Here is a 13581-nt window from a genome sequence, read left to right on the forward strand (position 1 = left end):
CAGGCCTGGGGCCAAAGCTGGAGCTGAGCTGCTGCCTGCCCCAGGCTGGGTTTGCTCATGTAGTGGGGTAGGGGTGTGCGGTGCGGGGAACATGAGGTAGGTCACATGGTGGAGGTGGGGGATCACACAGAGGAAGCTGCATGGTGAAGGGAGGATACAGGGAAGGCTGCGTAGCCTGCTGTGCCTGCTTCAGCCCTGGCCCCGACCCCAACCCTGACCCAGTTGGAGCTGGACTTGCTGCCACTGTTTCTGTCTGGCTAGAATGGGTCAGGGTCAGGGCTACTGCCACTGCTGCTGAATGCCATATGAGTTGCCATAGAAGGTAAATGGTGGGTGGGAGGGTGGGGGAGCAGGTGTCATGTGGGGGATGGAGGGGAGGTGCACTGATGACTAGGGTTAGGCATATGTGCAGGGGTGACCGAACGAGGCAAGAGATGAGGGTGGCAGATACAGGAGGCAAAGGGCAAAGATCTGGCTATTTGTCTCCCCTGTGACTGTTTTCCTTGCCACAGCAGTAGGGAAGAATGAATTTAAGATGATTCTTCAATAATTAGATTCTATACATGGAAGTCATAGCAAATGTTTAATTTTCTATGCATAGAATAATTGAGGGGGTTGTCTTATATATTCAGAGTAGTCTTGGATTCAGGTAAAAAGAGCCATAAGAAAGTTTTATGAAATATGTAGTTTCTGTAAAAAGGGTTATAGACAATAAAATGCTTTCCACATCTTGAATGTTGAAGGCTTGTGAAAAGTTGGCCAGTAGCACCCTCTTAACAGATTTGCTCTTTGTGCATTTAGTCTCATATCTGTTAAATAATATGACAAAACACATTATGCCCTCATGAGTAAGCATTGCTTTGATATTATTGCCAATGAACTAAAGACAGACCAAAGAAGTCAGGTCTCATTTTGTTGTGTAGAGATATTATCAAGTCTGTTTTTAAATAAGCTTTTACTGCTTTTTTTCTACATCCATTAGTGATTTTGGACCAAAACAACAGAGATTGAACTGGATTCTAATTCTTCATGTGCATCATCAACAAACCTGCTTGCTGAGTTATACTAGTGCAGATAGATATTTCAGAGGTGTTACTGATAAAAGCTGTGCAAGCCAAATTACATTATTTACTCATGATTGTGGTGAAAAAGGGAGAAGTCTAACTCAACTCTCAGCTCTATGAGGTGGAATTTGCTATTAGGAAAACACTTTTCTCGGTAAATGGAGCACATACGGAGTAATTGAGGAAAACAAAAATTTGGAACAGTATGATGCTACTTTGAAAATTAGAAGTCAGCACAGAATGGTCCTTTAAACTCCTGTGTGTGCCCCAGCATTGATTTTATTGGTAACAAAATTATGAACCTGGTGTTCTCTTCAATAGGTTTCTCTTTTTTAAAGCTTCTTTTTTTCATCTGTCTGATTTTGTCTGTGTGCAGCCATTGCTGCAAAAAGATATGAAAGTCTCAGTAGGCACTTTGCTGCCAGCTTGTCTTTCAGGCCTGCAATTGAGGCAAATTCAGACATTATATCTTAATGGTAAAAGATATGCTAACAACTGTTGTGTTTAGCAAATTTTAGCAAGTCTACCAAATCAGCATCCCATTACATATCTGTAACAGATCAGCAAAACAACTGTTTTATATCTTTGCCCGTTTGCATAATGTTCAAGAGACTTGATCATAAAGCCAATCAGTTTTCTGTTTTCAGATGAGTGCTTTGTGACACTTTTTAACAGTTTGAAAAGCAGGGTAATGTTCCCAATCTGTTTTTCCTCCTTCGGGCATCTACAATGCTGCTATTTCTAAATCTAGGCATTTGTTAGAATTTAGGGCATCTGATCAGTTTTATTCTTTCTGCATTGCTAATGATGACTGTAGAAAATAGAAACAATGTATACTTGAAATGATGCAAAAAAAGAATTTTTGCAAGTGAAGAAAAAAAAAAACCCTTAGAATTTACAAAATTTCAACTTAAACTTTCCACATATGCATTGGATTGGGATTCTCAGGTGTAGTTCACTTCTCATGTCTCTTGACAGAAAACTGGGATCACACAAATAGTGTGGATTTTCTGATCTGAAATGAATTGCCCCATTAGTTTAAACCAGTAGATGTTCCAGGCATGAATCACCCAAGGAGGAAGGAGAGTGGGTATTCTTCCTATCCTGATTTATCAAGGATTAAAGTTAAGAGTTGGAGTTAAGCCAAAAGTCCCTTCCATCCACCTTGTTTTTCCGTATTCAAGGGAGAGTGTGGGTTGGGGATGGATGGCAAAACTTCCTCTCTTCTCATCTGATGATAGGCTCGAAACAGTGGCCACCTCTCTAAACAAGTTTGATAAGGAGGCAATCTAATAATCCTTTATATATATTTTTTTAATTATCCACCTAACTTCCATCCCCCACATCTAGAAGTGTGCCTAAAGTTCTTTGCAAGCATTTAATTCCTGTATTTACATGAATCCAAGACAACTTCAAATTTACAATGACCCTGAAAATAACTAGATTCTGTACATGGAAAATGTATAAACTCTCTGCTTGCCCCCTTTTCTACTCCCCCCCCCCTCCCCCCCATGTCTGTACCTGTCTCCCCTGCTGCCACATGTCTCCCCCCCCAGGTGTCTGCCACTGCCACTTGTTGCCCCTGGTGTTGTCACCCCATGCATATGTCTCCCCCCATGCTCCCCCACCACCTTCTGGGCAGGGAGCTAGGGCTGCACTTCTCAGCTCAGTTTCTCCCCCCTCCTCCCATGCTTCTGGCCTTGGTGGGAGGGGCTGTGGGGAAGTCCTCTGCTTGTTCTTAGGATATCCGCACAGGCCTGGGATGTATGGAGGAGCTAGTACTTATCTCCTCAGAGAGGGGTCAGGTACTGGGGCACACTTCAAAGAACGTTGTGGCACTTCAGCTGAGAAACACTGCTCTAGGAGGTGAACAGGATCAAATACTTCCCTGCTAGGCAGCATTAAAAATCTGAGGGCATGTCCACTTTAGAGGTCTTCGATTGCTCTCAAAAAAGATCCCTTACAAGAGTTCAGCAATAATGTTGCCAACAAGCATAGGAATTCTGTGTTTTTTATCTGGTGCTGTTCTCTGATGTCAGTTTCTCTGATAGAAAATCTTTTTTCTCCAGATCTCTTGTTCTTCTGTAATTGGAGCTTCTGATTTTAACTTCTGAGACCTGCAGTTGCCTAATTTCAAAGATCTAGTAATAACCACATATGCCCTACCAGTTGCTGAAAAGCTCATTCAGCTGTGGCACCAACATTTCTTAGGTGAAAAAGAAAAGCAGTTGTGTTATTGAAAATGCAGTGCCATTACTTATCTACAGAATACTGTGCTGAGTTTTTTAGTAAGCCCTTTAAGTCTGGCAGTTTTTAATTATTCCTTTAAATACAGTTTTTGAGTATTGGGTTTGGGGTTTTATTGCACCTTTAGGAATGGCAAAGTAGCCAGTAACATGAAAGATATTCCTTCGTTGCTCCTAAACATTGAAGAGACTGTGTCATTCAGGTAATTGCACGAAACTAAACAGATTGCCCTAAGGTGCTGGAAAAGGTCTGTTTCAAAGCAAGATTGTATTGATGAATAGGTAACCAGGGACCTGTCAGAGAAGTAAATCATTTATAGATCAGTGGAAATGGCTTTGATAAATGAATGGATATTGATATTAAATCAGTTGGTGGAAAACAGCATTATAATTAGGGACAAGGATAAACGCTTTAATAAAGCATGGGATGACTGTTTCACTTTAGTCAAACTATGAATTTCCAGTAAAGGATTAATTGTCTGAGTCTGAATTTTTAGGCTTTATATCAAAAGGATATGTGAAATAATGCCTAGTTTGATTTGTATGTTGCAAATAGACTCGCCCACCTCTTTATCGACAAATTACTTGGCACCATATTTATGCTCCACCAATAATAAAAGTGCAGTACACTAACTTATACACTGATGCTGCAACTCATTGTTAAAATGAGAGGGCTTCAGGCAACTAATAAATGTACTTGTTTGTTAGACTGTTTATACTCCAATAATAATATCTAACAGACTAAAAAGCTAATACTTTTTGTGCATTTTTCCAATGTTATCCTTTCCCGAGCAATAAGCATTTGGTGGAGGAGGAACATTGTTGATTTCCAGTTAAGCTTTAATTATTTCCACCTATTGCTATAGTTTGTGATGGCAACAAATTGCTGCATTAGAATTTTGTATTCCAATGCATGAGCAATATTGATGAAGGTGTTCTACAAAATATCTCTACAATGTTAATTGAATTAGTATGGCTGTCCAGATGCTACCTTGTTACTTTTTTTTTTTAAAGTTAAAAATGTAAAATATAATAAATGTATATACTTTCTTTCATCCATCAAGTGGGCGGACGAGAATCTGATGGTGTTCAACGCCGATAAATGCAAGGTTCTCCACCTTGGGAAGAAAAACCCGCAGCATCCTTATAGGCTCGGCAGTGCTATGTTGGCCAACACTATGCAAGAAAGAGATTTGGGGGTCATCATTGACCACAAGATGAACATGAGCCTGCAGTGCGATGCTGCGGCTAGTAAAGCAACCAAAACGCTGGCTTGCATCCATAGATGCTTCTCAAGCAAATCCCGGGACGTCATTCTCCCATTGTACTTGGCCTTAGTGAGGCCGCAGCTGGAGTACTGCGTCCAGTTTTGGGCTCCACAATTCAAAAAGGATGTGGAGAAGCTTGAGAGAGTCCAGAGAAGAGCCACGCGCATGATCAGAGGTCAGGGAAGCAGACCCTACGATGACAGGCTGAGAACCCTGGGACTCTTTAGCCTGGAAAAACGCAGGCTCAGGGGTGATCTGATGGCCACCTATAAGTTTATCAGGGGTGACCACCAGTATCTGGGGGAACGTTTGTTCACCAGAGCGCCCCAAGGGATGACGACTAGGTCGAACGGTCATAAACTACTACAAGACCGTTTCAGGCTGGACATAAGGAAGAATTTCTTTACTGTCCGAGCCCCCAAGGTCTGGAGGTGGTTCAAGCGCCCACATTGAACACCTTCAAGAGCAAACTGGATGCTCATCTTGCTGGGATCCTATGAACCCGGCTGACTTCCTGCCCTTTGGGCAGGGGGCTGGACTCAATGATCTTCCGAGGTCCCTTCCAGCACTAATGTCTATGAAATCTATGAAATCCAGAGTTCTCAGAGTATTTTTCAGACACATGCAGATTGTATCCAGGGCTATTGGATTGTAGACACAGCTGTTTAATATAACCCTGCCATATTGTACAGTAGTTTGGGGATAAAAATGAATGAGGAGAAGGATATTTCAAGAAGGATGCTACATTATTTTCAATTGTTCTGAATTCAAGTAGCTTGCAGTCCACTACATTTTATGGAATATCCAATTATATTCTATTCTAAGTTAGGGTTAGAAAATGTATATGAAAATATGAATAAGAAACATGGAAAGAAGAAATTGCAGCATTTCTGAAATTATATAAAGATTATATTAGAGGTTTTCAAAGATGGACAAAGCCACATGGTTGGAAAGACCATAATAATAAGCACAATCACAGAAACAGTATTTAATGTTGCACTAAATGTTTAATTGGAGTGATTACTAAAATATTTTATATAATCATTGATTTACATTTTGTCTAACCCTCCCTTCCTCTTAAGTTATATCGCTGCTTATGTGTAAATAGGTTCGTAGAAGTATACCAAGGTCACATAGTCGCATGCTATTTGTAGTACTAGTTTAATGGCAATCACCTTCACACAGTTACTTGGTTGAACTTTTCATGTGTTTAAAGTATTCAGATACTTGAAAGTATCTACTTGAATTGAGCCCTAAAAAGAGACAACTCATGCTTCCTTAAACCAAAGTTGGTTTTGTGTCAGCAAGTGTATGTATTGTATACCAAAGGCCTAATCAGAATAACCCACTTATCTTGGAACTACATGGTAGTCCCATTTAATAGAAAATATGGGGTAGATTGGGACACCATCTAGAAGTTAAGAATTGTCCATGATAAAAACAGAGAGAATCTGATCTTTCTGGTGTTGTTTCTCCTTTAGCTGCACTATACAAAAGGACAGTCTTGACTCTCTTGATTTCATCAAGCTGTTCCTTTTTTTTCCCTTCTTCACATAAAGACAGTATAGCATAGGGCAGTGGAGCCCAAACTTTCTGGGCTGCAGGCCAGGTGAGTGTTGCAGGGTCAGTCCGCAGTTCCAATTCAGTACACAGGATCCAGCTTGGAGTTGGCATTTGGATGTGATCGAGCATGTGGTCTCAGCCCCATACATTGGATTAGGCCCCAGCCCTGCATGCTGACCTAATCTGGCGCGTGGGGCCATGTCATCTGGCACACAGGGCTTGGAAATTTGGCAGCAGGGAAATGGTGGCAGTGTTACTTGCCAATGCTCCCCGCTACCACATTTCCAGGCCAGATGACAGGGCTCTGTGGGCCGGAGGTTGAGCACCACTTGTCTAGGAAGAGCCTCCTGAGTAATTTTTATTTCCTTACGTAAAATAGAGACCATATCTATAATGTGCATGTTATTTCTAGCATGTATGTTTTACACACACACATTTACATGACATATCAATCAAATTAATAAATCCAGTACAGTAACTCCCACTCTGGAAATTGATCTCTTTAAAGCAGGGTTTGAATTACACTTTGACTCTTGGGGGGGTCGGAGGTAGTGACGGTAGCAGCAACAGCAAAAAAGCGCCTGGCAGGAACAAGGAGGAGGGGCTGCTTTTTCCCCGTGCTAAACAGCAGTTTCTGCCTGGCTGCTGGGGGGCAGCTCTCATCCCTTATGGGAAGCTCAGCCCACCCCACCCCACCCCCCTTCAAGCCCCCACATAATTCTAACCCTGCTTTAAAGCTATGTCTACTTGCACAACATGGATATAATTTCTTCTTGTGCTTAGGCTTTACATTCTGTCATCATCGATTTTTAGACTGTAGCACTTCATCATATTTAATTTGGGAGGAAAGTATGGCATTATGTCAAGCAGATGTATTTTCTAGGTCATTAACTTGAAACTTCTCATTTTGAATCTTGCTCAAAAGGGTTGCACATATATTATTGATTGAAGATAAAGACTCTTGGATTGCAGCAAGGCTTTTATGAAGCTAGATTACAGTTTGGGAGTGACTTGAAATTCTGCAGCGTGCTTCCCTCTTGATTTAGCTTTAGACCAATTATCAAGATATGAGGATATGGCCAAACCCTCTGCACCCTTATTTGAAAGTTTTTGTGTGTGTAATTCATACAGCAGCCATCACTGTAGTATGGTACTTCTTACATTCTAAATTTGTGCATCTCAAGTACAAGTGATCCATTCTGTACCCACTGTCTCCCATTCCAATGCTGAAAACAATTCTTGAGACTGAGGTATAGTATGCACATACATACATTGAAGCCATTTTTTTTGCCTACCAGAGGGTAGAATTTAGCACTGAGATTGGTAACTTCACTGAAGAGAAGCTGCCAAATGTTCCAGCTACTGATGGATAGAATGTGCCCAAAGTCTGTGTGAAAACATACTCTTGTTACTATTACATTCTCCCCCTTCCTGCCATCCACCCATTTGTTTCATCTACTTGTTATACCTTTTTGTTAATCAAGACAGCAAGCTCTGTGGAGGTGTGACTGTCTTTGTACCCTGTGTATGTCCAGCACCTAGTGCAGTGGAATCCCAGTTCCCAGCTACTGGGAGTCCTGTGTGCTATGTTGATGTAAGAAATGAACCATAAAATGTGTTATTAGGGCAGATGCCTATTTCTTCTCTTGTTTTAGGTGAGAGTAAACACTGCAGAGCATCTTCAGAATATTTGGGATGCATTCAATATCCTAAGTGCCCCTCTGTTGGAAAAAATACTATAATGCACCACAGCTCACAGAAAAAAACCCCCAAATCAAAGTGAAAAATGTTGTAGCATGACCTGCTTTCTGCTTTTATTTTTGTGGAAACCAAAGCACAAAACCTGAAAATCTGGTTGAGAAGCCAAAACCCAGCAATTGTTGCTGGCATATGCAAGTAAGTGTGTAATGAACAAAATCGGAGCCTGTTGGGTTATGTGAAGGAGGTACAGACTTTACCACTAGATAAGTTTGTCCGTTGGTCCTCTTTATGCCACGGACTGGCCATAAGTTGATGCTGCTTGTTTCATCGCTAAAGGTAGAAACAAATGTCACCTTTCATCACCTTTGAGCTGCCATAAAAAAATGTATAGTATCGCAGAGGCAAAGCAAATGGATTCCCCGGGTAGCTGGGAATCAGGCCAACCCATGTCTCTATCTGAAGCACGTGTCGGCATGGGTCCTGGTGCTGGTCACAGTATAGAGGCACAGGGCCATGCAGAACTTGTTGTGGAGGCACAGGACGTGGGAGATTCTGTGGGACTTGTGCTATCCTATGCCTCTATGCTGCCCCACTTGGGACAACAAGAAGGCATGGGGAGCAAGGGACATAGGAGCAAAGGGAACGTGTCACCTGTTATCTTGCATAGGGTCCTTGCTGTGTATTTTGCCCAATGAAGTGAATCAGCCATGGCAGTTTATACCCTAACTACACCAGGGCTCCCTTTGGTGGTGCTGTATTGTAGTTCAAGTATATGATGTAAATTTGTAACCAGTGGGCTTCTTTCTGTTGGCCAAACCCAATTTTAGTCTGGCACAATGCCGCCTTATTTCTGATGCTGTTCTTTGCAATTGCGTCATGTTTAACTGTGTTTACCTGTTGCTGCTTGCTGTATGAATTTGTTCATCATCCTTTCCATTATTAGCCTTTTATATAAACTTCCTACTGCACAGGAAGAGACAACCCACGATTATTATTTGCTCTAGGTTTATTTTCCTTCTCTTTAATGTTTATGTCTTTCATAAACCATTAGAAAATCAATGAATTAGGCTAAATTATCACAACTGCTTCTAGTTGAACTTCTTTTTATATGGGTTGTATTTGTTACCTTCACTAGATTAATTTATTCTGTAACTATATTTGTTCAGACTGATCTGTGATGTTAATTAAATTGACCATAGGTGGGAATTTCCATGGGATTTTGTAGATGTTATTTCTTGTCGTATTTCCTTTTAAAATTAGAGAGCCTTGCTTATAGGATATCCGATACTGACCAACACCCATGGTAAGAATAAAAATACCTAGGGCATTTAGTTGCCAGTTGCAATGTACCTTTTAAAGGCAAACTCAGGGTTTTTTTAAATAAAATTTTGGAGGAACTGCAATGCAGCAAAATATTATTTCTCACAAAGCTCAATTATGTTATCGAGCAAAGTAACATAACGTCAAGAGATTTTTGTGTTGTTCTGTTTAGAGGAAGATGATAAGCACGTCAAATAACTAAGTAAGCAGATTCAACTAACTAAGAAAACAACTCAAATGAACAGTAGTACAAGGCAGTAAACGTGGAGTGAGATAACTACAGTCTGTATCAGATAATGAAGTTTGTTTTCCAGATGTTTAGTGTGCAGCTGCTCATTCTAGTTTTAGATTAGGTCAGAAATTACCTTTGTAGCAAAATTACACTTCTTCTGTAGGGTCTGTTGCTACTTTCATTGAGATCCCTACCTTCAAGATAATTTTCCCATGATGTATTCACACTGATTTTTTTTGGTCAGCTTTTTCTCAGATCTCCTCTATTCCTTTTGCTTCAGTCTTTTCCCCCACCACTACTCTGTAACTAGACTATTAGTTACAAACTATACATCATTCTTTTTATGCAGTTGTCAGCATAGGTTAATTCCTTGCCCTTGTTAGAAAATCTTAACTGTATTACAAATCTAAAGCTTATTGTGGTCTGGTTATTAAAGTTTATTATTTGTCTGACTCTGTTTGTATTGATTGTGATGTAGTGCTGTAGAATTGTTCTGTTGTGGGAACATCTGCACCAAATGAGTATTTTGGGGTCTGTGGGCTAGAAAAAATTCCGAGTAACCTAGAGATTCTGCTGCTTTGTTTTTAAGGTCAGTCCAGGTGGCAGCACATTCCTGTCAGGCTAATGAAGCCTGATCATTGCTTGGTGCAGATCTACTATCTCTGAGAGAGACTACTCAGAAGCATGCAGCATTTGAGTTCAGTAGTAGCCAGGGCTCTGCTGTCAACTTTCTTTGTAAGGAAGGGCATTGGAATGGTTAGGGTTCTAGCTTGGCTTATAAGAACACGACTTCAATTTTCTGTTCTGCCACAGACTTCCTTTGTGATTGAGAGCAAGTCACTTTAGTTTTACTATGTGTGAATTCTCCATCTGAAAAATAGACATAATAGTACTTCCTTGCTAGTAAGTTTAGTATAGAATATCAGTAGATATCAGTACAGTATAACCTCATAAATCCAGTTTTCAAACTTCCAGAATTCTCAAAAATCCAGCACTTTTTAAAAATACATCACATCGGGGAGTAGCAGCGGCTGGTCCCACAGCAGTGGCCACATGCGGAGCAGCGGCACGGGGGGGGGGGGTGGATGGCGACAGCGGCCGCTACGTGCGAGCTTCCCCCTCCATGTCTGGGAGGGGGATGGTGGGGGGAGGCAGAGAGCAGCAGTGGCTGGTCCCAGAGCTGTGGCCACACGCTGTTTAAAAAATCTGGAATGTTCACATTTCTGGCAGGTGCTAGGTCCCAAGGATGCTGGATTTATGAGGTTATACTGGAATGGGAGCCAAATGACTCCTTTAGATAGAATATGCCACTTCCTTATGAGAAATCACCCTTTTGGGTCAGCCTGTTTAAAATAAGCACGTGCGAGTCTTTCCTCTCACTGGACATTATATAACAAGTAGGAAAAACAAGATCTTTTAACTCCTGTGCATTTCACCCATGGTAACTAACACCAGAATTACTGAAATTTATGATGGTTTTGTTCCTGACAAATTATAAACTGGGCTATCAAGATGAACCTAAATACCAGGTGTGATTTTCCTTTAAGTCAGGGATGTCAGACTCACGTTGAGCCCCAGGCCAGATGTGGACCACAGGGTTTCTTGTGGGCCAGATCTAGCCCACGGAATTGGGACAAACTGCAGTGGTGGCATTCCAGAGATGAAGAGGGTTTCAGTGACGGCACATCTGGAGGTGGCAATGGTCTGGGGGGCAGGGGTCCAGAAGTAGAAGGAAGGATCCAGCAGCAGCAGGGGTCCAGAGGCTTGAGGAGAGTTTGAGGCAGTTGCAGAGGAAAGCCAAGCTTGCTGCTGCTGGCAATGGCCAGCAAGACCAAATGGCCCCCATTCTGCAGCAGCCTATGCCCCCAGGCTTTCAAAGGTCTGCTGGTAGTGTGACAGGCCAGATAGAGAGGCTCTAGGCTGTATGTTTGACACCCCTGCTTGACATTATATCTCTGTAATTCTTCTAGATTTGTCAAAACTGTTTTTCCTGGGAGTAAACTGCTTGATCTTTGCTTTGTAGGTGGCAGACTGTGCTTGGGATGAAACAGTGAAGATCTATACCCCGCTGTGTCTGACCGTTCCTGTATAGAGAATGCACTTCTCTCGGTGAAGGATGACTGACTGGGAAGGAACCTTCTTCTGCTCCCCAGACCTCACTTCACACCAGATGTGTTGATCTTTTGCCCTCATGTTTTTTTCAGTACAATGTATATTTTTAACTGAAGCTGTTTTAAATCCAAGGATGTTTGCAACGCAGGATTTGGAAATCTTTATGCCTGGTTTTACTGTCCTGGCAGTTCTTGGTGCAGCCAAATGTTCACTATCTGTGTGGGTTATCAAAGACTGGCAGAGACAGACATTTTGCTGGGTTGCTTAGGGCAGAACTATTCCTACATTTGCTTTGTAGAGTTTAATGGGTATTTGTGTTATCACTGAAGATGAGAACCAAACTTCATCAATTTTACACAGAAATTAAATGGTAATGTATTTTGAGATAGTGGCACTGTTTTTGTTTTTTAAGGTGGATTTTTTCACTGTAAATTGCTATGCCATCAACCTGAGGCTTGCATCACTCAGTTGATTTGATATTGATACGTTTTGCTATAAACTCGCGTTGCATTATTTTCTCATGCTATATGATGGATCCTGTTGATAGACAGTAAATGTCATACGTTATAGCAACCTGTTTCCTTTGACCTTTGTGTTCACTGTTTCATGATGGCAGACAAGATTATTTCCATTTTTTTCCCTCCCTTTTATCTTTACAGATAAAACTCTAGATGCCAAAAGAAAACTCTGTTCTAGAAAATGTGAAATACAGAAAAAAAGATTGCAAGTGGAAATTCTTAGAAGAGTTCCCTTTTCTTAAAAAGCTTTTTTCAAACATTGTTGTGGCTCCTCTTTGATATTCTAATTATTATCTTGTACATCTCTACCTGCCCTGTATCGCCTCTATCTGTACCTCCCTAGATTTTTCTCTTAACTTCTGCATCCCACTTTCTCATCCTTTTCCATGAAGGACCCTTTCACAGGGGTATTTCCATTGGTCTCTTTGCAAAGCCCTGACTGCTACTGAACTTAAACACTGCATGATCTTTGGTAGCATATGCCAGAGCTGGTGAGATATGTATCATGTAATGGCCTGACACCAGAGACTGCCAGATCAACTGGAACATTTGGAGGTGTAGGGAAGGAAGGTTCAGATGGCTTCATGGATTGCAGAAAATGGTGGACTGCTGGGAGAAGTAAAGGGGAAAATTTTTGAAGGAGGAGCCAGGGGGCTTCTGGACAACCATGTGGAAGTATCTGAGCAATGATTAGGAGGCAGGATGAAAGATGAAATCCTCTTACACAGCCAGCTTCTTTGGATTTGGTATGATTATATTTTTTCCTAGATCAGGTAGCCTGTCCCTGTGTGCAAAGGCCTATAAGTTTAAAAAAAAAAAAGGATTTTGTTTTATGATGGACTATTGCAGATTTGCAAATGTTTGACACTTTCATTTTGCGTGCAAAGAAATGACACAACTATAAAGCTATAATACCATGGCTCATTAAACCCAATCTTAGGCATTAAAATAGATTAACTCTAGCATTAGAAGTTCCTTCCTTTCATCTTACTTTACTACTTGGCATATAAGCAGCAAGACTGTATGGAGTTCATGAAGTTTTTGTACATCTGTATGAAGTACATGGGGTACTTATTAAGAATATATGCACTTACAGTATGTCAATTCGAATCCTATAGAAGTTAAGAGCTAGTAAGAGGATAAAAACAATTTCATATTATCTGGATGTTTGTCATGAAGATGAAAAATACACTGTACCTAATGCCCACGCAAAGCAAAATGGATTTAAACTTTCTTCTTAACTGTCTCTCCCTTCCCCCCTCATGCACTAACTGCAGTGTTGAGAGCTGCTGAATCCAGATTTTAGTCTTTTGAAAAAATGAGAGAACCCAGAAGCTCAGTGCAATAAGTAAATGCTGTGGCTTTAAAATTTATGCTATAATCTCTAAATGAGAAGGTATGCTGTTATAAACGTTTTGCTGTGTTGTGAAAAATGTTTCTTTGGCAGTAATTGTAGCTAATTTTTAATTCTCAGGGTACGTTTGTTACATATGAAATAAAATTGCTTTCAAGTTTCACAGAACTTACTTCTAATTCTTCATTTATCCACAAAAGCCT

General features: G+C 40.9%; 1 protein-coding gene across 1 annotated transcript in view; it reads left to right on the forward strand.

Moving 5' to 3' along the window:
• Positions 1-13546, forward strand: part of PEX7 (peroxisomal biogenesis factor 7) — an 80842-nt gene extending 67296 nt beyond the window's left edge. The window contains exon 10 of the mRNA XM_006267398.4: positions 11418-13546. Within this exon, the coding sequence (XP_006267460.1) occupies positions 11418-11486 (69 nt within the window). The 3' untranslated portion in view covers positions 11487-13546. The remainder of the gene's footprint in view (positions 1-11417) is intronic.
• Positions 13547-13581: the final 35 nt, after the last annotated feature.

Source organism: Alligator mississippiensis, chromosome 1 (assembly GCF_030867095.1).
Source record: "Alligator mississippiensis isolate rAllMis1 chromosome 1, rAllMis1, whole genome shotgun sequence".
Classification (NCBI taxonomy): domain Eukaryota; kingdom Metazoa; phylum Chordata; order Crocodylia; family Alligatoridae; genus Alligator; species Alligator mississippiensis.